This window comes from Macrosteles quadrilineatus, unplaced genomic scaffold, assembly GCF_028750875.1.
Source record: "Macrosteles quadrilineatus isolate MER2022 unplaced genomic scaffold, UCM_ALF_1.0 Scaffold_1__1_contigs__length_201487025, whole genome shotgun sequence".
Classification (NCBI taxonomy): domain Eukaryota; kingdom Metazoa; phylum Arthropoda; class Insecta; order Hemiptera; family Cicadellidae; genus Macrosteles; species Macrosteles quadrilineatus.
Genome location: NW_026542594.1, coordinates 153,270,961 through 153,295,880, shown reverse-complemented (window position 1 = coordinate 153,295,880; position 24,920 = coordinate 153,270,961). Strand labels below are relative to the sequence as shown.

At 38.3% G+C, this 24,920-nt stretch overlaps 1 protein-coding gene across 9 annotated transcripts in view; it reads left to right on the top strand.

Moving 5' to 3' along the window:
- Positions 1-24,920, top strand: part of LOC128987629 (protein TANC2) — a 139,399-nt gene that overhangs the window by 35,661 nt on the left and 78,818 nt on the right. For 8 of the 9 annotated variants that reach the window (XM_054408653.1, XM_054408645.1, XM_054408622.1 and 5 more), the window contains exon 1: positions 17,480-17,669. The exons of the other annotated variant lie outside the window; for it this stretch is intronic. In XM_054408653.1, the coding sequence (XP_054264628.1) occupies positions 17,588-17,669 (82 nt within the window). In that variant the 5' untranslated portion in view covers positions 17,480-17,587. Of the gene's footprint in view, positions 1-17,479; positions 17,670-24,920 lie in introns of those variants that run through there. 9 annotated transcript variants of the gene reach the window in all.

The window sequence follows — 24,920 nt, the reverse complement described above, 5'->3', positions numbered from 1 at the left end:
GAAACTCTCAGTTGACAGCATGAAGTCACCGCTTGTTGTACCAAGGTGACTTTGCCAAGTGTTGTGACAATGCAGATAGTATCTCAATATTTGTAGTACAACTCCTATATCTTGCGTGTGATATTATTGTCCGACTAAGTGCACTTCTGTCGCCCGTCACACATCACACGTCACATGTTGGAACTATTGAAGTCAGCCGTTAGTCACTAGAGACAGTTGCATGTCTTTTAAGAGCATAAAGGAATTTATGAGTATTTATGGATCTACAACACGCTTCCTGTATGTCAAGAGGGATATTGTGCATTAGAGTGATATTTATATCTATATTGAGTATATAGTGTTTAGTACCCATATCACTCATGTACTGTAATTGGTACTTAGTTATAGTAATGTACTTGATAGCTATTCCTAGTTTTTACCAACTAAGTACATTACTATAACTAAGTACCACTTACTTAGGTGATATAGATACTACTATAGTTGTTACAATGACGTTTCGTTTTACAAAACCATTAAGTATAAAGATTACTGCATGTAATTTTATAAACTAATCCAACCTGCCTACCTACTTGCAATTGGTGAGGCAAAATTCCAGTAAATTCACGTACCGTAACGTTCGTATCACGCTAACCCGTGAAAGACAAAAATGATTTCAGTTATACCTCATCAAGAACAGGACGAAGGTCCAATCCCGACCAAACTTAAAAGCCCCGCGTCGTCTATCGCGCAGTTTCGTCACCGCACAGCTGATACAGGTGACGATGACGTCGTTCTGCGCATGCTAATCTTAACGCTTCCCTCGCATAACTACACCTCACCTGTCATTGGCGCCGTTACTTATCGCTACTGCAATACATTCGAATTTTAAATATCTGAAATCTCGAAAGCTCAGGGTGATTGGATGTTTAACCTCTGCAATGTTTACGTTATAGTGAGAGGAGGCGTAATAGTATATTTCGTACCTAGGGCCGAAAATGAGGTTTTGCCGGCTCGAGATAGTTTTTAAGTTCGAGACGAAGTCGAGAACTTAAATCGATCGAGAGCCGCAAAACCATTTCGGTCCGTGGTACGAACGCTATTTTTCACCACACTATACCCTATTACCACTATTCACCACAATAATAATGCACACTGATAGTCAACACAACTACAACTTTAAGGTTATGTGAAGAAATAATTTGAGGAATCAGCAAAAATAAAAATATATAGTTGCTAGGCAACGGTGACAATAACACAATTCTATTGAAATGCTATGGATTTTGATTATGTATTTAAAATGCATTCATGTTTTAAGTAAGAAAGCGGACAGCTGATTTTGCGGCCCCGGCCTGTAAAAACCTGCTCGGTCCCCAAATTATGGACAGCTGGCATCGCCAGCAAAACCTAACTTTCGGCCACCAATTAACGTATGTAATACAGCCAAAAACATGATAGTGTGGTGAAAAGAACTATTACACAACGTGAATTCATCTTTACTTGGCTTGATGCCAAAATCTGTGCGTAAGGGTAAGGGGGGGGTGTGAATGTTTATCCCGACTAAATGTCAATCTTGTTTTAGCGAATTTCCCTATAGGGAAGTAGCTATTACCGTAGGTGGCACGGTAAGACCTAGACCCGGGACCGATTTACTTTTTCATTTTGATGTCCCCAGAGGCCAAAAACACTATTCGTTCAAATTTTTATATATGTATATATATATATATATATATATAGACTTATATATATATATATATATATATATATATATATATATATATATATATACGTCCGTGAACGCGATAACTTGAGTAATTTTTGTCCGATTTTGATGAAATTTGGTTTAAAGGTGTAAAGCGGGATAAACTTGAATGAGTTCGCGAACCAGCATGATCGGTCCATGGGAACGGGGCTTTACGGGGGGTTTTATGGGGTAAAAATTGGTTTTTCTCACTTTTGACCCACAAAACACAAAATTTCCCAATTTCTCTTTAGACCTTTTTAAAGAGCTTAAAAAAACAAATCATTTAGTATATAAAAGTATTTTGTTCGATTATTAGTAACGGAAAAAATTAAAAAATTGTAAATTTAAAATTCCCATGTTATTCTAATGGAGAATATTGTCAAATGTTGTAGTTTGTTTGTTTATGAATATTTTTTTATCAAACTTGGCAAATTTATTTATTTTGTACTAAGCTATCAATATTTTACTCAAAAACACACTTTATTAGTTTCCTTGTAGCAGCAAACCTAGGTACTCGTTAAACCTAATGTTATTAAAATATATTTAACTGAAAATCAATTCAGACAAATGGAAATTCGCTTAGTCGGCAGGTTTGCTGCGGCGGGGGTATTATAAGATTAGTGTAAGCAAACTATTATTAACTCAAATAATTTCACAGCGCAATCCTAAAAATGTGCAATACAAATTTAAAAACAAAATAACACAGAAAGATTTTGGATTTGTTTCAGTTAAAATATAGGAGTTATGTAACAGGTTTCGTTGTAACTAGTCACAAACAGTCGAAGCTAAACGTTATGTGGACAACTCGAGTAATTGTAATACAGCAGGCGTTTTATTCTTAACCTTACAAATTTCCTGTAGTTTTACAGCATTTCTCTATATCGTGACGAAAAGTGTAGATTAAACCATAAATCAATACAAACTCCTTATAATCATGAACCAGTCACACACTGAATACATTTCATAAATACTGTATACAATATTGAGATTATGAGCTACAACTATGCTACAACACTTCACACACACAGTAACAGCCGCTACAGGGAAGGGCTACGTGTTCGTGTTGCGGTGAGGTTGGTAGCTCGTATCACCTTTGATGGCCAGCCAATTAATCGGCGAGCGGCGTTAAAATAAATCAATATGCAAAACTCACCAAGTTATGGTCCAAAACAGACCACCTGGTAGACAGCAGTGAGCAGTGGCCGGCGACAGGGTCTACATTGCTCAACAGCTTGCGGGCAACAGACATTACTGATACGATAAATAATTACATGGAAATCGTGTCAAACATACAAGTACACTGATTTGGTTATAAATAGTCGAGAGTAATCCGCCATCGTGGAGCCTTCAGCTACAATTTCGCTCGGATAAAACGGTAATGAATGTAAAAAGTATTAATCGGAGTTTTTCATTTTATTCACAAACGAGTACGGTTTTTATTCGTTTGAATTGTGTTAACTAGGCACGCAATGTAGTTTGTATACTTGCAATACTTTTAAGAAATGCAACCATAAACCGATTGCTTCCAATAAGCTCGGGTTTACATAAATGGGATGTCTTTCTACAGTATCTAAAGCCACTGATGGTGGCCTAATTGATTTTTTTTTAAGTACATTATGCTTAATGACATTAATCCAATTGTTCAAACCTTTTGTTCTGATTGGAATTGTATAAATGTCTTGTTAATAAACACATTCTATGACCCTTTTGTTTAAATTTGTATTGTTATCTTGAAAACCTATGTTATTTGTTTGTTCATGGAGACCTATCAACACATGACGCCCATATAAAATTCCTAAAAGTTTAAATACACGTAAGGCAAAAACCTGAAGTCCGATTTATACAATTTCAGATTTATATCTTCCCATGGATTAAATCTATGTCTGTGTTAAATTTCGTGCATTTCGTGCTGATCGCCAGTAGTTTAGGAGGAGTATTTGTACAACAAAAGCAGGAGTGTAGTAAAAAAGCGTCGCTCAATATACGATTATACAATATAGGTACTAATACAATTATTATAACTAATATTTACAATCACAAATTAACTAAAGAATGTTTAACAGGTTTAGAGTGTTGTATTATACAGATGGTGTTACTATAGTCAGTTGTATGAGTACCTGGAGAGGTTGGTGCTCTCATCGTCGTCTTCAGTGACTTCTGTTTTTACCACGCTACATTTCTAAGTAAGCCATAACTGCGAGATGTAAATCATGAGTTTACGATGACCATGATTGCGTCTCCGGGCCATCAACACCAGTGATATACATTCAGCAATACACCCCTCCACCCACCCCCTCCACCCATCACCATGTAAAACACAAACTGTACTTCAACTGGCTAATCATTGTTCAATCTTTTGAAAATGATTACTTAACCATTCCTTTCCTAACGTGTTTTCTAGTTGTTTACATACTGAGCAGAAAATACCATTTTAAATACTTTTTTAATCAGATTTTCTTCTTTGGTTACAAAGTACCACTGTGTAATTGATATTGAATAAGGATCAATGCTATGAAATATATTACGTAATTGAATGATAAGCTATAAAATATTACACTTAATTGTTTGGATTTTGGGTGCAGGCATTGTCAAAAACTTACACGTATAACCAATTGTCATTTTTAGATTCAGCTATAAACATTAGGTGTATTAAAGACACACGATTATGTTCAACCTCTTGACTGATATGCGGCATTGTAGGGTAATATCCTAGAGAACATAGAACATTTTATTTTGAATTCTTACTTTTCCATTGAATGGGTTTCTAAATCAAACTAGTCCGACTAAGAATATTTTTTCCTACATGACAGTATTATGTGACCTATTTATTTTTCTGCATCGAACCTATTAACGTTTAGAAAGTGTCCCTGAACTTGTCGGTTTAGCCCTGTAGCCCTGTTGCCCCGCCCTGAGTCTTACCTTGGCCCTGTGACACACTGTCGTCTAGTGCTAGTATTAGGCTAATCACGCACTGCAGTATGTTCCGCTAATTATTATGGAGATTGCCTCAATATGCGCCCTTGTGAAGTCTGCACCATTTACATCCCATTACAGACCTAGACCACCAGCAATGGCCGCGTGGGACGTCAATCATATTGATGTAATAGTGACTCATGTTGATGTCCTACATTTTCGTAAATGTTATTTTCTAGGCCATAAACAAATTACAACAAATTATAGCTTTTGAGTATGTGGATCCAACATAAAGAGACGGTTCTAAAATATTTATATATTTTGTCAATACATTGGTCAACCGGTTTAAGGTGTAGTGAGGCCTCCGAGCCAACATTATTACATACCAAAGGTCACAGAAATATCGTGCTCGAATTACTGGACTAGCCTTACTAGACACTCGTGGATAATGTATTTTCGCACGAAGTCGATTGCCGAAGTTAAAGATTCACAAATAAATTGCACATCCACGGAATTTCATTGATATGTCTAAATTTGTATCACAAAAAGTTACGCAAAATCACTTCTTCTGCAATCAAATTCATTGGCAGGCAATAAACATGATAATTGATAGTGTGTTAACCCGTGTTGCCCGAGAGAGCAATGTCCAAGCGCCGCGGCGCCGCCACACACACACACTCTCACACACACGCTCAGCAGCGCTTATCACGCTTATCATAGACTGCTTCCTCTGGCTCCACACTCCTATGTATAACTTATCCAAGACAGATACTGTATCCTATAATTAACTGATTTCTTTGAATTACGTTGACCAATTTCAATCTAAAACTACGCAGAGGTACAGGGGACATAAATTAGTAAAACATTATCTCGTGTTCTTGTTATTTACATCTACACACGTTTATACGTGGAAAGAAACTTATCAAGAAAAAAATACTCTTAATAAGTGTTTCTTAAATGAAATAGGTAAACTAGAGTTAGAGCAATCCATATTTTTATATTATCTACATTAGAGAGAGTCCAAAGTTACACAAATTCTAGGGCGTCACACACTAGTGAAATATGATAGGGCGAAAATACCACTGTAGTTATATTTCCCATTAAAATATTATTATGATAAATACGTCTTGAAGATAACCAATAATCGTGGATTAATATTGAAACCCATACAAACGCCGTGAAGGTTTATAGTTGGTAGTCTGGCAGATACAGCAGTCAAGATTCTGCGTACGCAGCGCAGAGCCGCAGACGGGCTACATGTAATGCAGATAAGTCACAGGAAGGTTGTATGTTATATCGTAAAAAGCGTTTACAACTTCCTCTGCCTCACAAACATTCTGTGATAGACCGCGCCGCCTCGGCTCGGCCCTCGCCAGTGATCCTATCTACCCAGTACCAGGACCGTCCAGGATAGTCCGACGAAATAATTATTTTACATCGAGGAAGGATGTCTTCTCTCCGTTTCGTTTATTTGATGTACGATTCAACCAACTCATAGATCAGTAGTGCCATAGACTAGGGAAACAGTTCATGGTAGTGCTCACCTCAAACTAGTTTGAGAGTAATCAGTGTTTTACCAGCTTTGGGTAAGGTTTTGGGATTGTGTTGACTGGTACGTTATGCTAGGACATTGGCTTGTAAATCGCCGATGAAAAATTAACCTGTGTAGCATGTAACTTCCTAATCGGACCAATAAAATATAATCTGATTGAAAGTGGTCCTTTCATAACATTTCGTTAGTCTTAAGTCTCATTTTAGTTTGCAAATTATTTAAATTACATTTTCCTAACGATAAACCGCGAACTCAAGGCTGACTGTTATCGGTTCTAAAACAACTTTCAACTTATGTATTACAGTGAACACACAAATCTCGTATCACCAGTGCATGCCGATTTCCAACAATTGTGACAAAAGTACAGAGTTACAGGTTAATGGTTATTGAACGAGTTATAGAGGACCAATACTTGTACATGTCCATGTATCTTACAACACCAAAGCTGTGGATGTCGAAGGAGGCTGTTGCTGTTGTTTAGCCAAGTATCGCAACAACAGAGAGCAGGTCACAGTTAGGTCCCGGGGTCCTACCTCTACCAGACATCTGATAACAACTGATAGCAGTGACTGCTGCTGATTTGAATTGAATACAGACCTACAGGCTCGGTAAACATTGTGTAATACAAGCCGCTGCTAGTCCGGCCAATCTTGGCTTGTGTAAGGTCATTGTGTAAACGTGTTTCGATGCGATCTACCGAACTACTTCGGTATCGCAACAAGCGTTCGATTTCAATGTTTTTCAACACGAAATTTTGAAGCCATTTTTTATATTTACAGTTTGTAATCTACTGTGTTAAAATTTGAAATAATGTAATTATTCTACTAGAGACTTACACAATTTTATTAGAAAAGGTATAAACAAACTTGAAGTGGTTGTCCATTTTAGTCCCGGTTACTATAGTTATCATGTAAAATATAAGGGTACAGTGACCGGCGATGCACTCTGACAGCGTCACTATTAAACTTACAGTTCGATCAGGCAGCCATGAACATAATTTTCCATACAAAAAAACTATAGGTAGGCTACTATCATAACTTAAATTTCCTACCACTGCATGGAAATGATCACATTGCCACATCTGTAAACAGTACACAAGATAGCTCATTTACACTCTAGCTAGAGCATGAATGGATCATTCCCGCTCGGAAATCAGCTGATTTCACGGTGGCGTTTCCACACAATTCACAGTCGCGGATCAGCTACGTTAACAACGGGTAATAAAGCAAATAACATAGCCTAAAAAATCAAACAAACATAAGTGAAATTTTATATACAACTAAAAAGTTAATCTTTGTGCTGTGATAAGTTAATTATAGTGGTAGGAAAAATGTTGTGTGTATTACGAGCATATAAACAGTCATTGCGCTCTTAATACACAAATAGCTATTGCAAGCCCTTACTTCGAGACACACGTTATGCAAAGTAGACCGTTGTTTTTGTAGCAGTTATTCACTCTTCGTCGATTCGCTGAGAACATTCGGTTCTGTTGCCGAATCACGGACGTGACGCAAGGTTTCTACATGAAGACCGCATTATCGCATCTATCAATGCTGCCATAAACTGTACTAGAAAGCGAAGCGATGACAACATAAAAATGTCGGTCGAAAGGTCAGTGTCGAGCAGTGAATGCCGCCGCAAAGGTCATTCTGGATCTGGGAATTCGCAGACGACGATCTGAGACTATTTAAATCAGAGTGCTTTCTAAAGAAAGTTGACCGAGCAGTGACGGTATGTACTGCAATCACCGTGGCAGCTACCTTATAGGTGACACTCTCACACGCACACACACACACTCGCGCGCGTGCGGGAGATCGCCATTGACACTGCACAGTAGAGTCAAGTGGCGATTGTTCAACGCTATCACAAGGCACTTGAACAGTGAGATGTTGTTACGTATTTGAGGATGACTCAGTGGTATTAACATTCAAAATATGAATTATTTTAAATTGGAACATTACTTTGAAAGTGTATATACCATACTCAGTATACGTACTGAAAAGTTAGATAAGCGGACACTACAATTATATAATATTTTATTGTTATTTATTATTTTAAATTCTTGTGTGCAATGTATCACCTTGAAATACAGTAAATATATGAACTCTATCTCTCTCTACTGCATTTAAGTATTTTTTTATACAAAATTAATACCCCCACCGCAGTAAACCTGCAAACTACGCAATCAATGTTTAAGACTGATAATGTACACATATGGGAAAAAGTATAGTATTATTGATCTTTAATAGCATGGATGGACCCTGCCATTCCTGCCATAGCAATGGATGGTTTACTTTAAATGCATTCTTCTACATTGCATACTTTTTGTGCTAGTGAAAATACCATACTGAGTCTCATTCACATTAAATTCCCAATAACACTAAACCGTGTAGACAACAATGCTAAAATATATATCAGCTGACCGCTAATAAAGTAAAGAAAGCAGGTCCTCCAATGAAATGAAGAAAGCAGGGCCACCAACAAATGAGCTTGTTTTGTCCCTAAACAGTGAATCTTTCTACTTGTAATTTGGGTTTTGTTCTTTTTATAAAAACACCCTATATAAGGCCGGACTTGTTCACCAATAAGTGAAAGTAAGCTGTGGCATTCGGGTTTGTTTAGTCGCCAAATATCCATGTCTGTTTACATGGCTGCGTGTTGTGACTGCGCTATGTAAATATGCCATTGTGACTGCGTTAACTCAAGCGTTCAAACACAAGCAACAATTGACTCTAAACCTGCTGTACTGGGCTTCATTATGGTATGTTCGGCTGCAACAACATGGTAAGCTCTTTCCAAGGATAGTTTGGAATTTTAAATTGTTAACTTGAAAATATCCACATAAGTAAGCTACGGGATAGTATTTATAAATTAATGAGCAGGTATAAATTTATTAACTAGTCTATCGACGAAACATATTTTTCAATCGTAGACTAAACGTAAACTCATAAACAATTTGAACTTATCCTAAATAACCTAAATAACTTACTCTAATCGGACCAGATATTTAATGGCTACCATGATTTTAAAATAAAGTAATACAAAAATTAAAAAAAAAATTAACTTTGGCCGGGACGAAAAATATGTCTGAGATTCAATATTAAGATTAAGTTTATTGAATTAAAATTGTATTAAGGCATCTTTAATCGTTTGCTGAAATTAGTTTTGGGAATCGAAGTAAAGAAACATGAGCATTCTAAGAAATCTAGTGGTAAATATTAATACAAAATATTGTGCAGAATAGACACGGTATAGCTGGCGCGTATGGCGGGCAACGCCGCGCCGTGCAGGGTGAGAAGGCAATATAGACACTGCACTCATATTGCATACCCACGCTATGAAGGGGGCCTCGCTACGAATGCGTTGTGATTACTGTATCTTTACAAATCTAAAACTTGTTCTATTATTATAATTAATTATTTGAACATGATTGTTCGTAATTATACATGGAAATAGCATTGTTTAAAACTATAATATGTGTGTGGAGCGGAGCCATAAATACGGTAATAATCATAAGCGTGGTGAAAGTAAAACTCTATGTATATTTTTCATATTATTGTTATTTTACAAGAGTAAGACGTGTAATACTGTGGTATAGAAGAGAGTATACCAAACTCCACTATTATGCACATACGAGCAAACTAAACCAATATCCAAATGAATTAAGTGATATGGTAAATACGTTTATTGACTGAGTAAATTATTTAAAATCAACATCACCCGGAATATATGATTTAATGCCCAATCGTCATAAAGTTTCAATTACCACCATAAAGTTATGAACATAATCGCGGCTTTGATTCAAATTTGTAATTCAGAAATATTTTAAATCAGAGAGACCTAACTCCAAAACCGCTAATTTCTAATTTTGGCCTCGTTACTATTAGTAGTAATCTCTGTTACTTGTTAGCCTGTTTTGTTAAATAATATCGTATTTTCTTGAACTACAAGATAAATTGAACAGTTGTGAACTGTTTTGTTTTAGCTACGATCAGCAGGAAGCGCTTATTCCGCCCAGAATGTCGAATATGTTTACGTACCGTCGGGTGTATGTCACCGCAATCAACGATATCCTAACTGCACGTACAGAAATAATCTGTCACAATTTCCTTCGCCGTAAATTATCTTTCATAATCTCGCAAAAACCTGGACTACACCGCTAATGTTTTAATGGGCAATTAAGTTGATAAATGAATGATACGTGATGAAGAAAAACCGGACGATTTCGGCCGAGTGACTTTCTCAAGTTTTGAGCGGAGCTGGGGTGACTGCCACTTGCCCAAAGCTGTCTGGGTTATTATCCGATCTGAGGTATAAACAAAGTCGGCCTAGATCTGTCAGGTCGCTGGTCGCCGTGATGTTTACCTTTCACCACCGCAGCGCTGTATAGTGTGTGTATACCAGCGTTGTCACTATACACTATACACTCAGCGCTGTATAGTGTGTGTATACCAGCGGTGTCACTATACACTATACACACAGCGCTGTATAGTGTGTGTATACCAGCGGTGTCACTATACACTATACACTCAGCGCTGTATAGTGTGCGTATACCAGCGGTGTCACCATACACTATACACTCAGCGCTGTATAGTGTGTGTATACCAGCGGTGTCACTATACACTATACACTCAGCGCTAGTTTGAATGGAGCTTTAAACCACAAACGTTTATGGTACAATTGTGATGGTTTATTTATCCAAAACCAAACTTTACAAGTGTTATTTTTAGATTGCCAATTGGGTTTTTGTTGCCATTCTAAACTTACACCGTCCGTTTATAGTTAGGGGAATAAATAGTTAATAGTTCATAGTTAGGGATTATTAAATCAGGATTGTTACACGGGGATAGCCCAACTCCGCGTGGTCAGATTTTGGGTGAGGAATAGTTTTATGACCCCCGAAGGGTCCAGTCCAGCACCGTGCGGTGGTTACTTTTAGTGTGTAGTTAAATGTCAAATGTAATTTTACACTTTTAATTGTTCATATGCTAACTACTTTATTCATGTGACAGGTTAGGATAGGTTAGGTTATGTTAGTTTAGGTAAGGTAAGGTTAGGTTATGTTAGTTTAGGTAAGGTAAGGTTAGGTTATGTTAGTTTAGGTAAGGTAAGGTTAGGTTATGTTAGTTTAGGTAAGGTAAGGTTAGGTTAGGTTAATAATTATGTATTAACTAAGACTTTGGAACATATAATCACCGCGTGGAACTGGACATGTGCCGCGAGGTACTCGAAGTAAAGTAACCAGCGCGGAGTTGGGATTTTAACAGATTTCTGACCACCGCGCGGAGTTGGGATAAGTCCCTTTACACACCACAGCCGTCCTTTAAATTCTGTGGGTAAGATACTTTGATTATCATTAATCACACACGATTTAAACTAAACATGGGGAGTTGTGTATAGTTTTCTCACAACCCTGTCGAGCCCAATTCCTCGTTAATTAAGTAATGTATTATTTACATATAAGCATTGACTATACATACGTAGTCAATGATATAAGTCTCTGTACTGATTAGTAAAACTGGTATATGAAGTGTCGACTATTAGTATGGTTAAAACGGGCTCCAAGAAATGGATGTTACTAAGTTGCAGCACGTATGTTTTCTGTGATTGCAGTGAGCACCAAACACAATTCAAGGTTAATTAATTAAACCATCTCTTGAGGATAGCACTTAACTCAAAGTTCTAGAGCTGTTATTATTACAAGTCCCCAGTATCGATAGGTTGGTAGATTTTATCAAAATTTGACATGCTCTAAGTTGTTCAAAGAGTAACGATCAAAGAATTTCTAAATCTATAATCAGCCGAGAGGAAGTAATCGCCCTGATTGATGTTATCAATGCTGAGCTGCTGATGGTGGTGGTGGTAGCCCTGCTGCCGGTTGTTGCTGCTGGTGGTGGTGGTACTACTGCTGTCGCTGTGGAGGGGGTAGCTGCTAGCCTGGTCCTAGTGCCTAGTTATGATCACACCTCAGTGTTAGCGCTAACGTGCCTTCTCGTGTGTGGGTGTTCTGGTGCCGTGTGTATTCATCGTATTTGGATTATTTCTACCATTTATTTCTCCGTTTTGTTATCAGACAATAGAATATGGTATGTATAAAGGCCTGTTTTGGTATAAATTACGAATATAAAGGGACACCTTTAAAATAGTTTAAAATATTTTTTTTATTTTAAAGTTGCTTGAAAGTTAGGAAGATTTGTGTGGTATAAGTTTGAGTTAATATATATTTAGTGAAATATTTTTTAAGCTTTCTCATATAGAAGAATTTCACAATTTATGGTTAAATTGCAATTGAATGTAGACGTAACTTTTTTACTGTGGGGACACCTCAACGTGATATTATAATAATTGTGTATACACATGACATAAACTAGTTGCCTATGCTGACATCTATCAAGTTTAAAGTAGCTACAAATAACATACAATGTAACAAGACAAACAATCTTATTTCTCGAATATTATTTCCTATAGCCTATTAAACGTAATTTTGTCTACAATTTTTCTTAATTATCGGATTATAATCAGCGTATCACATTGTTCTCACAATACAACACAGTATTCTTACAATAGACATACGTCGTCCGCCATTCAGTAGAGGCTAGAGCTAGAGAGCCGCTGTCATTCATGCTGATAACAAGGTCACATTGTTGATATGACGTAACCTCCACTAACCTCTAGCATGTGGTCAACTGGTCAATGCTGGTCTTCAATACTCTCATTGTTTTATTGCCTTTTAAAAATATATTTCTTATTTTTGGATTATTGAAATTTTTCCCGATGAACGATATAGCGAAATTTTAATTGATTTGAATTTAATTAGAAGAATAAATTAGAGGTCACGACGACCCTATCGTGGCTATTCCACGGCACAAACTGCTATCGCTGGACAAAGTCTACTGTATATGCAGGCGGAAGCAAGATGCGACGTTAATCCCTCCAAATCCTCACTACTGCATACGAGCTCAGGAAGTGGTGTTAACGAGGGAGGTAAGCCAACAAACAGGTAGACCAAAGATCGGAGTCGCCACTAGCCATTCCACCAGACACTATACCGTGCTTCCCAGAACTGTCCAGGAGTGAGGCGGGCACAACTCAAATGATAGTCAACAATAAACTATTGATTTTCCATTTCAACAACCATAAATGTATTGCCAATTACACGTTTGGTATTGTGGAATTACTCCTATAAGTCAGTAAAACTTGAGGAGAAGATTTATAGACTTTAGATTATTTTCAGTCATTATTATCTGGTCAATTTACTTTTCGACTTCTTGATAAACTTATGTGAATTTTAATAGCATGTACAGTTGATGTACAATTACTATTGTATGTCATATAACCAATTGATGTCACAGATTTACAGGAGAAAGGGAGTTTTAAGAGCTAGCAATGTTTAACCAATGGAACTGCAACAATACACAACCACGCTTTACTGCTGTACTAGGTTTATAGAATGAAGAGAGACATCCATACTATGTATGTGTATCTTTTCTATTTAAGCAAAACGTAAAATCAAACGTGAACTCAGAGATTCGGTCACTTAATTTTCACGTGACTTCATGACAAAAACATTTAACAATCATTTTTTTCCACGTATAGCCTACCAGAAAAATTTTATGATTTTAAACGTCAAATTACTTCGGTAATTATACTTTCACTATACCGACCAGTAAACACTTAAGTTTTCCGATTTCGATTTCGAACATCTTGATTGCCATCGAGAGAAACCATACGGATCTGAGGATAGAAATCAGTAATTCGCAGAAGCCTCGGTCCATTCTAGAGGCAAATTGAAAGTGGTTACCCCGAGGATTGTGAGTTACTCGGGTCTCATCCTCGGAGCACTGAGCAGGCGAGGTCCAGGACGGAGAGATGTGAAAGTGAGAGACTGAGTCAGCGCCCAGCCGCCTCGCAGCTTTATATGGCTATGGACAACCCGCGGCCGGTTAATGATTCACGTGCGGCTGCGGCTGCGGCTGCGGTCCAGATATCATAACAAACATGTACCTTTACCTTGGCACTCGCCCCTCGCTCAGTAGTACCACTGATCACTTGGATATACTGTGACAACTCTGTCCTATACTATATAGACAGACCTTCAGCGAAACCTGTATGAGGGTCCACCAGGTTTGCTCAACAAGAAATAGGCCAAAACTTCGGTACTTATTTATTCTATTGAGCTTAAATACTATATAGGTACTACTATATACTTTACAAACTAAAACATAAGACTATACAAGATAAAATAGTCTTAGTAGGTGAGCTCTCCTGTTATATTCCTAGTTGGCAATAAAGTCATCGACTCACAGTGCAATAATTACGCCAGCCTTACCTATATAGTTTTAGAAACGTGATTTACGATTTTACGAGATTTAAGTGAATAATAATTCTAACGTAATCACGGATTTATGAAATGACGCAATCACAAAAGACTAAATTTGTAACATTCACAGTAATATCAGTGTGATTAGCATGACGTGGTCAAAACATACCAGTGATAAGGAAATAAGGACCTTGGCATTATCTGTAAACACCTTGTCCCGCCCGCGACACGTCAGCGGATTGTTATGGCGATCAACTGAAACAGCAGTTTATCTGATAAGCCGATATAATTGGTTGTATTTCACAAGTTTTTTGGTACGCACATTAGGAATTATTTTCGAGATACTCGGTTAGAAACTTGCTTTGGATGTTTATCAAATATGTTTTTGTGATTGAATGCACGTAGCGTGGTTTTCTTTGTCAATTTGATCAAACCGACATTATAGCATTTGACTTAAGTGGAAATGTCTGTAGCTAAAATTCAAGGGCAAAACATATAACAATACACATACATGCACTATACAGCAGCTGGACCAGACCGTGTGATGGAGAGGCTGGGTTGTTCTGTTCTGTTGTGTTGTGTCGTTCCCCCTTCTCTATCCCCCTCTCTCTCACACTTCTCTCGGCATGCCAAACAATCTCCGACCCATTTACTCATTATCCGCGATAACCCGCTAACAATCCCGTAAGCCGTCGTTTCCGGTGTCACGGCACGACACTTCCGTCCACACGCGCAACTCTAGAGCTCTCCAGCCTCCCGCCGCAGTTGTATCGCTGGCGTCGTCAGCCAGCCACAATGGTGTAAATAGAATCCTGAGATACATTCGGGTCATGAAGGTGAATTTAACGCTTGACAAGTCACCGATGGCACTGTATAATTCTAACTAAACGATTGACCTCAGTAAAATATAATTTGAGTACAGTATCGAAATCGCTTTTCCTAAAAAGCGTTTTAAGCACTTCCTCCTTGAATTCCTGTAAAAATATCTCCGGTATGGGCAGCAAGAAGAAAATTCAAAATACAAGTACTTTGTTTACCTCTGTCATAAAGTAAATTTATGTTGGTGGTTTGGTAGTACGCGTTGTAATATGTATTGTTTCATTTGTAACACCCCGTCATAATCGCGGTCCTGGCGTTGTGACTTACGCAAAGAAACCAGGGCCTCCCAACATCTCCTAGTCTTATGGCTATAGCTGTCTCCGTGTTTGGTACCTAGAAAAGATTGTATGTATTGCATCTGATCCAAATACTACTCGTGTTTTGTTTACAATAACTGTCTTTAACTGGGACTGAGACAGTGTTCATTTCTATCTTTGTATACAAGCTACAACCTACATTTTGTCTTCTCCTGTAATCTTCTGGTTGAGAAGGAAGTGTTGCAATGCCGTAGTTTTATTTAGCAGTTGAATGTCTTGGCCGGTTTCGTTGACCTGGTCAGGAGCTATCAGCATACCGCACGAAGCTTTTCCCGCGCCGCTCTGCTGCAAAACGTTCCCCTCGGCGAGCGGAGAGCGGACCGTTATAAGCGATCAGACGCTCCATCGTATCCTGCAGTTTACACACACGCTCACACGCTGTCTGGCAAACTGGTTCAAACGGTAAAGTTCAGCGAGTTGTTTAGATTATCTCATCCTTTCACCTCGAGACGCTTACATCGGAAACGTATGTCTAACACGGCAAAACGTACTAGGTTGGCACTAGGGTATTGAGACAAAATACAAAAGTACAGAGTAGACGACGGACGCGGACTATAGACTAGAGAGAGTTATCACGTCGTAGCTGAGCCACTGAGCCCCAGTAGTTGTCGTTGCGATATCTCTGCGTCTACACGCAGCTCCTGGTCGTGACGTTTTGGGGCCGGAGTATCTCCATTCATGTGTCAACTCCTCGACAAAAACTCCACCTCCCGCGAAAGGCTGACGCAACTATTTGACATCTACATAGTTTCCAGTTTATCTCCGACATTAGTTTATAGCCTTCACATTTGAAATTCAATTAAGATCTACATGTCCGAAGTGAAACACGTTTCGAAAGCTCGGAATGGTTCTCTGGAGTCTGGACTACTTTGCATGATTCTGATCTTAGAACTCCAGAACTCCCAACACACGTGACGTCATGGCTTTGTTCCTTCATTATTCCTATTGACAGAGGGTACCTATCTCGTTTTCATATTGACAACTATACCTAATCTACCCAGTTTTAGTAATAACAATAGCAACCCATACACCGTAGCCCCAGAGCGGTCCCACCTAGCCCGCGCCGCATGCCGGGCTCAGCGGGTGGGTGTTACTGTTTGCTCGTGATAACGCGCTATCGCACGTCAGTGTCAATAGACGGATAGTTAATCCAGCAAGCAATACGTCTGTTGTAGCAGTAGTGTCATTGATTGTTGTGGCGCTGGCGTTGCGAGAGACTGATGAGAGAGATGCTATGTTCGTGGTCTCGGTTAGACAAGACTGATGACTCACATCCAGCTACATGTGCATTAGTCTGGGATACGGTGTTTAAAATCTCATCAGCTGCGACCTTATCAGGTCTATCTGTGTCGTCATCGTTGGCAATTGGTGAGACTTGGACCGCCGCTGAGAATTTAAAATACTTCTTACTTAGTTCCAGATGTGACTATGTTTTTGCACTTAATCGATTAAGAAAATGGAAAACACAGTTGCAAAAGGCACAACTATATGTTTTTAACTGTAAAGTATATTCCTTAGCCTATAGTTGTCAGAGCTAGGTCAAATCATCCGAATTTAGAAGCACCGAGAAAGAAAACTTATTTCTCCGTTGCTAGGGAGGAAACACACAAACGAAGTTACCATTTTTGTCTTTAAAATATTTAAACTTTAAAATCACGACACAGTATTCTAACATCCGTTGAGCTGTGTCCCGTTCACAAAAATCGCAAATTTCACTTTACTTCTAGTCAATTTACCTCATACCAAAACAGGCTTTACTTAGTGTATTTTCCATTTAGATGTAGCATGTACAAGTGGAGTCTAGTGTGTGTGTGTAAAGATGACAAGTATCCAGTGTCAGTGCCAGTGTTTGTGTGACCCAGAGACGAAGGTACTTGTAGTGTGAGATGCCGTCAGGGAGTGTGGCGGAGGCTGACCCGCACTACAGCAGCGATGGTGACGACCCCTTCTGGCCCAACATAGCTACAGGTCAGTCACTACATTAGACACTCTATATATTTATAGGTTAAATGCAGGCGTAATACTGCCAAATGCAACTGCTTAATTAGTGGTAAAAATGTAGCCTACTTTTTAAAGGATACAGGGGGGGGTCCTCATCCTCTAGTGTACGCAGTCTGACCGAATCTTTCTCAAATTCCATGCCTATTTGAGACTCGTATCACGTGGTAGTGTTGTACTGATTCATTGCGATACGATGGGCGTAGCCTCGCGTTGGAATGGTGCTATTGTTTTGAGCGGAGCGCCGGACATTTCGGTATTTCTTGTGCATCGGCGCAGTGCAGACGGGGCGAGGTGCGCGCTGCTGTCCGAACACTGCGCAGCCGCACTCTGACTCACCGACCAGTTCTTCTTCTTTGTTCCAGACTTCCCTTGCTCGCGGCCACTCAAGTAGGCCGTTGACTCGCGTTTCCGATCTACCTGCTGCTGTTCACATGTTTCATGTTTATGGTCAGTTCGTAAAATCTGGAAAGGATGGTCTTTAAACGTCCACCCTTTGTCTATACGTTGCATTCGAGCAGTAGTGTACCTTGCATCGCGCTCAATGCAGAACTAAAAGGGGTGGCTAGTATCAACTTTTGACATACATGCTCGTAGACCTATACAAACTTTTTACATTAAACATTTCAATAACTGTATTTGTTTTCTTATATTGAAGGCTCGATTTGAAATAACGCTTATAAACCCAGACACGTATGTAAAAGTAGTATCTTTGAATATAATTAACGTTCTCCAAATAACACCTGAACGCTTATACTGGAAACGGTATCATGTACGCAGGGCGTTATTCTCTAAGAGCAAACTTCAATTAGTCCCAGTAGCTCACAATCTGGTCTGCTCACTGTACGTGTGAACTTCAGCCATATGTTTGTGTTCGCTCCCGGAATCACCGCCTCTGAGCGCCACCACGTGTTTCCTAGTTTTTGTCTCATCTCTGGCGGCTCTCATTCATGAATAATCCATTTAAACGCCACTCACTCATTATTTTCCGTATACCCATGCAGAGAAGAAACATTAGGCTAATGTTGGTTTATATCCAGCATACTCGTGTACTATTGGTTCTGTAGGTTTGTGTGTGCTCAGTTCCGTTGCATTTTGACGCCTAGCTACTCTCCCACTCTCAGCTCGTCGTGAACTCTCGCCGTGACTTCCAACTGTTTTAATTGTTTACCAGAACCTTTCACTTACGCTTTCCTTCCCTGAGAAGTAGAATTATGTAAACAATGATATAAAAAGCAGTTCAATAGGAAATAGCTTGTCTCGTTAGTAGTTGGTTTGACCGTATTAACTTTTGTATACCCTACAGACACCTTCAAATGACGTGACAATGCTGTTAACGATATGTTTTCTACATTTACAATACCTCTATGTTTTCCCCTGTAGGCTGTACCACGTACCTCAGTCATTATCCTCACTACGGTTGCTGCTGCTACTACAGCCACCACAGCCCCGGGCCTCTAGTTGATTGGCCGTGTTTGCTGCAGCTGATTGTACGGACGTTTCTGACGCTGTCCGACGCCTGGTTCGTGTTGTGTCAGACGTCCGCCTCCACTATTTAGTACAAATTATGTAGACATCTACGCGTAACAAACTAAATAACGACTGTGGGGAATACGGCCTTCAGCAAGATTTCGAAAGTGATCGGACAACAGTCGGACCGATCGATTTCCATTTTGAAATTCTGGGATACAGTGTTTTTACCGTTCATATCTTTCAGTAATGTTTGTACGGGAAGAATTCTGTTTCTATCATATATTACCTACATAGATATTGTTAATGTTGGACACGTCGTATTACAGTAGTATCTTTATGAAGCAAATTTTGCAACACTGTAAACGTAGTTGCAAAAAGAAAGTTATGCAAGCCAAGAAAACATTAACATTTACTGCAAACCGCAAAACAGGGAAACGTTGTAGAAGCACGTGAAAATCGTTGTGAAACGGTAAAACCGCAGTCTCATAGCGCCCATGTTGTGCAACTTGTATGGGACTTGCAGTGTTTAGAGTCATTTGTCATTCCTAATGTGATGCGGGAGTGTGTAAACTTTCGCACATCTTAGAGATAACGGTTGTCGTGTTTTGCAATTTTGTAAGCGCAAATTAAAACACAAAATTGTAAAGATCCGTTAATAAGATTTACCACAATGAACAGTTTTTTTTAACAAAATTTAATTTAATTTAGATTTAAACACTTAACTTTTTACACAGTGTACAAGTTTAAAAATTTAAAATGTGGCCCAACCCTTATCTCTAGTTAAATTGTTAGCTGGTTTTTAAAATGGTTTACTCTTCCTACATGTCTTTTACACAAGACAATTTAACTGTATTCCACTTTCACACTCTGACTTTCCGAGTCAAACAAACTCACTGCAGTAAAAAAGCTATAAACATGTCTTAGCATTTATGTCACTGGCTGAATTCATTAGCCAGCACGAATAGCCACTAAACCTCTATAACGCTTTCTTAAACTGTTGTTAAATAAATATTCGAGTTGAAACCCTTGATCAGTTACTATTTGGTAGCCGAATACTCTCTACTTTCACCCAGGATTTTCTTAAATAAGTAACAGCGAACGTTAAAGTAAAGTAAAAATACCGGTAATGCTAGTACCAACATCCACAATGTGAGGTGGGTTTCAATTAAATTTAATGATATTTGTCCGAATTAAAAATATTATTTATTCCACACACATCAAGAAATTGGTCTGCGGTGACATTAAATGATTATTTTAGTATCATTCAAATCATAAATAGGCCTACCACACTTGTGTCGTGAAATAATCAATCGTAAAGTAGGCCTATTAAAAATCATATCATATCGATTGTTTACAGTTAATAGTTACTACTGTATAGTGAAATCCCGATACATACGAGTATACTTACTTTTTTAGGAAATGTTTGTTTTTACGTTGCAAGATTAAACCTTGTGTCACAGACAATATAATACTTTTGTGTGATCATATAATGGCTACATGTCTCTAGTGAAATTATAATGTTGACTCCTTTCTCTTCTTAGTTTGTAACTGTGTTCGTCTACAATTGTGTTATAGAGTTTGTTACCTAGAACATTAGAGGTACAGTTTGGCGCAGGAAACATTTCTTTGTGTCGCTATGTTTGTTTCTCCAGAGCGCTTGTTTGCTGAGGCTATGCTTATAATCCGTTCCGTTCGTTCATACTTTCACGGGAGAAAGGTAAAATGCCCGAGTAAAACGTTCCATACTTTGAAAGCGAGGAACAATGATCAGCCGCAATAAAACTTTCACTTACGTTCGACAGCCGATGATTACTTATTGTGGATGGGATTAATTATCACGCCCAGCTGCCCTGCGCCTCTGGTAGGTACATTACCATACATACATATACATGGGGCCGTACCATCGATCTCACAACTGATTATACTGTAAGTTTAGTTAATTCTTGGTTCAGGTATTACGGTTGTACAATCACTATTTACACGACACACTGATGAAAATAAATTCAGTTCCCCAAGAACTAACTCTCAATTCTCCATCATATCTTCATTCCCTCCTCACCATAAGCATTTGTGCCATAGCACAATTAAAACAGTAATAGCAATACAATAGTTTACAGCTTTGAAAGATTGTGCTAATGAGAAAAGCTGTGAACACCGTAACTGCATCCCTCCATTCAAATCTATATTTGGTTTCAAGTACCCCATCAAAGGATACCTGCAGAGTTGGCCATTATGATTGTGTCGTGAATCTCATTGGTTAGTCAGTTTTTTGTTTGTTTTTTTTTTAGATTTTTGCACTCCTTCAGTATAATATTGACTCTTTTTCAACTTGGCGTATTTTCATCAATGTAAATCACTTGTTTAAGGTTAGAGGAGTAAGTAAGTTACGTAATGGCTATACAATGGCGCCGTCACTAGGTGTCCAAGGTGTGGCTCGTGGAGGCTGCATAGGTGTTTATAAACTCATCATTATTATCGTCACACTCTAGGTGGTGTAGATGTAATAAATGTACACGGCAAAGTCTGAAACCCCTTTTTTAGATATCCTAACTTACCACAACACAAAATAATACACAGCTAAACATTAACAATTCGTGCACCCTTAGTGAAAAAATACTAAAACTATTGGAGTTTTATTTCGAGCATCAAGTTCACACACGAGAGTTAAGAGTTATGAGTTTAGAGTTATGAATAGGAGTGCGTTGCCTAGTGCTAGTCTAAGCTATTTATAATGTTATCAGAACGACTGCAGGGCCCTTGTAAGGGTGTTATCGCACATTCCTACCCTCGTCTGACCGCTGGGTGGCGGATGTGTCTGGTCCACCCCTAGAGTGACGCGGAGTAGAGCGGAGTGTTCAACCCTTGTTTGTGTTGTGTCTGTTCTCTCATCGCCCCCTCATCCTGCATTAATCATTTACCAAGTCACACTTCACTTAACACCAGTCTTGTCTCGTCTTCTCATTTGTTCGGGTATTTATGCAAGATGCCATACAACAGCGGAATGATAGGAATTCACAGACATGTGTTCGTTTATTCAACTTGTTCAACAGAATAGGCACAGTATCACTTTAGAAATGTTAATCCATGCATAGAGTTGATTTGAATTAAACTTTGTAAAGCATTCTTCACACACTCTAGTGGGACACCGAAGCACTAGTAGTTGTTTATAATTACAGAAATGAGATATGGATGCAGAGTGAGAGAGGACGCCAGGGAGTGATATATCCCTCGATATCGTACGTGAAGGTGTTCAGAGTCAATCAGAGGTAATGACACATTACATCAGGTAGACCGTAGCCGTAGTAGGCGTGGTTACCCGGGGTTTAATAGGCCCCCGGGTCTGAGACCATTACACGCCGCCGCCTGTTTGAAATGCGTCCTGTGTTAGGGTCTGAGGAATTTATGAGATCGAGTCATTCTACACACGGGTTCTGACCAAATGAACTTTTACACGCTTGCCTTTGTGTCGTTATCTTGTTCGTAACCCTTTCTATTTTAAAGATCATTACCATCAATCGAGCCCCGATGTAAATCCCGACCCCAGCTTTCTCTTATCGACCAAGGTCCTCTCGATGGTTGATCACTCGATCATTCCCTAGATGAGAGGATATTCCGTATTTTCACTTTTCGCTCGATTATCCTGATGACATCCGCAGCGCTTGGCTTTCCCTCAGCGATTACTTCCATGTTAATACTTCGAACTTCGGATACATTCTGCACTTTGCAAGTGCACTAATATCAACGGTTTAGAGTAGCAGTCATGAAACTATCAGAAGTTATTGGCTCCTGAAAGTTATTCAATTTACGGAGGTTAATCAATTTTACAACTTACAACAAACCTCGGGTTTTATACCTAAATAGCTAAGTATAAAACATCATTTTTCGAAAATCCTGGAAAACGTTAACCAACTGGTAGCTTTTACTATTCAATTAAAAGTCAAAATAGAACGTATGATCGTGACAGCCCATAAAACTTCCTTTGGATCTATAAAACTTTACGTTTATACGTAATTCCCTGAGTGTATAGTCTGACATGGCAATAGATAAGTGTTAAGTACACGCAGATCACTGACCCTTTTTAATAACTATAAATCTAAACGGTTGCGAAGCAGCTGCGCGGTAAAGTCGTCAAGCGAGTGCTTGTCGCAACGGTAAACAGATGCATAAGTTCATTACTCGGGGACCAAGAGGCAATACAACTCATGCAGTGGAGTAATAAACATAGAAATAATTCTTGGACTTGTTAAACTAATAAATACTGTGCTTGTGTGGGTTGCGTGAAATAGCCGATATAAGCAATTGATGTTTTAAAGACTAGAAACATTTTATGTGATTTAATTTTATGCATTCTTTTTTTGAGCGTGAATGCTTAGTAGTAAGCTGTCAATACACTTCATACATAGTCCGGGTAAAATACACTATGAGGTGGGCAAAATTGCTTTAAGCAAATTTAAGCCATATTTTCAAATTATACATACAGAACAATATATAAACAAAAATCCGACAAAATCCGAGCATGGTAACACTGAGAAATTTGGGGTTTTGTAACATAACAAAATGCAATATTTTACAATAGACAAATACAGTAGTGTATTCCCCACATATTGTAAAGCAGCTATTTATTTCTTGTAAGTAGGCAGTAAAATGGTTGGCAGATTTTTTTTAGATCCCTTTATATGCTAATAATAATATTCCTCCAAATTTTTATATATAAATATATATGTATATATATATATATAAATTGCAAGTTGCTGAAATTTGTCTATTTTATCTCCGCCTCTCTCACATTTTCCTTTCCCTCCCTAGTCATGTACTTGTGCATAAAGCAGTGGAAATTACACAGCTGATTAACACCCACTGTATTTAACAGCTGATTGTTATTGTTTAACACATTTTACACATTTTATTGACACCAAAGGGACAAGAGTGAGGGAAAGCAATAGTGAAATATAAATCACCTTAATCGTTTCTGATTTAAGTAATACATAGCATGATTAAAAGCTAATATCTTACGAAGAATTTAAGATGATTGCGAGTTTTTAGTGTCTTTTATATCTGGAGATATATGTCTTTAACTAAAGACAAATTTAAAAAGAAAATAAATGTAATATTAAAATAAAGTTCAAAACTCGCTTTAAATTTGTCCGATTTTATTTAGCGACCACTCAAATGAAAGCCGATAATTTACTGATTAATTTGAGACCAGAACGAACCTTGTATCTTATTCAGAACCCGAGACATAAATCTTTTACTACAAACCAATTTCTAAAAAATTAATTTTTATGTTGTGTTGAGGCTTCTAGCTCGTGTCAAACCTGTCCGATTTTGATGACCAATAGCTCAAATGAAAGCCGTTACATCACTGAACATTTTGAGACCAGAACGAACTGGAAGCCTCATTTAGAACTGGAGATATAAGAAAAATAATCTTAAAAAATGTTCAAAATACGAAACGTCCATAAGAAATGTATAGGGTAGAATATTTATTTTAGTATATCTTTAGAACGAATAAATATATTAAAAAACGGATTTCGGCATTGTGATCTGCGTGAAAATCTACTTTATTATGATGTGTCACAACACTATCTTTACATTTAAGAAATTATATTTATATCCAATATGGCGGATCCAAGATGGCGGCCAAAAACGATTACGCTGTCAAAATAAAGTACCAATCACCCAAAAAATATGTGCGGTGGTCCCAAGTCAATATCTCGAAAAATGTGGATAAAAAATGCAGTGGGGTGT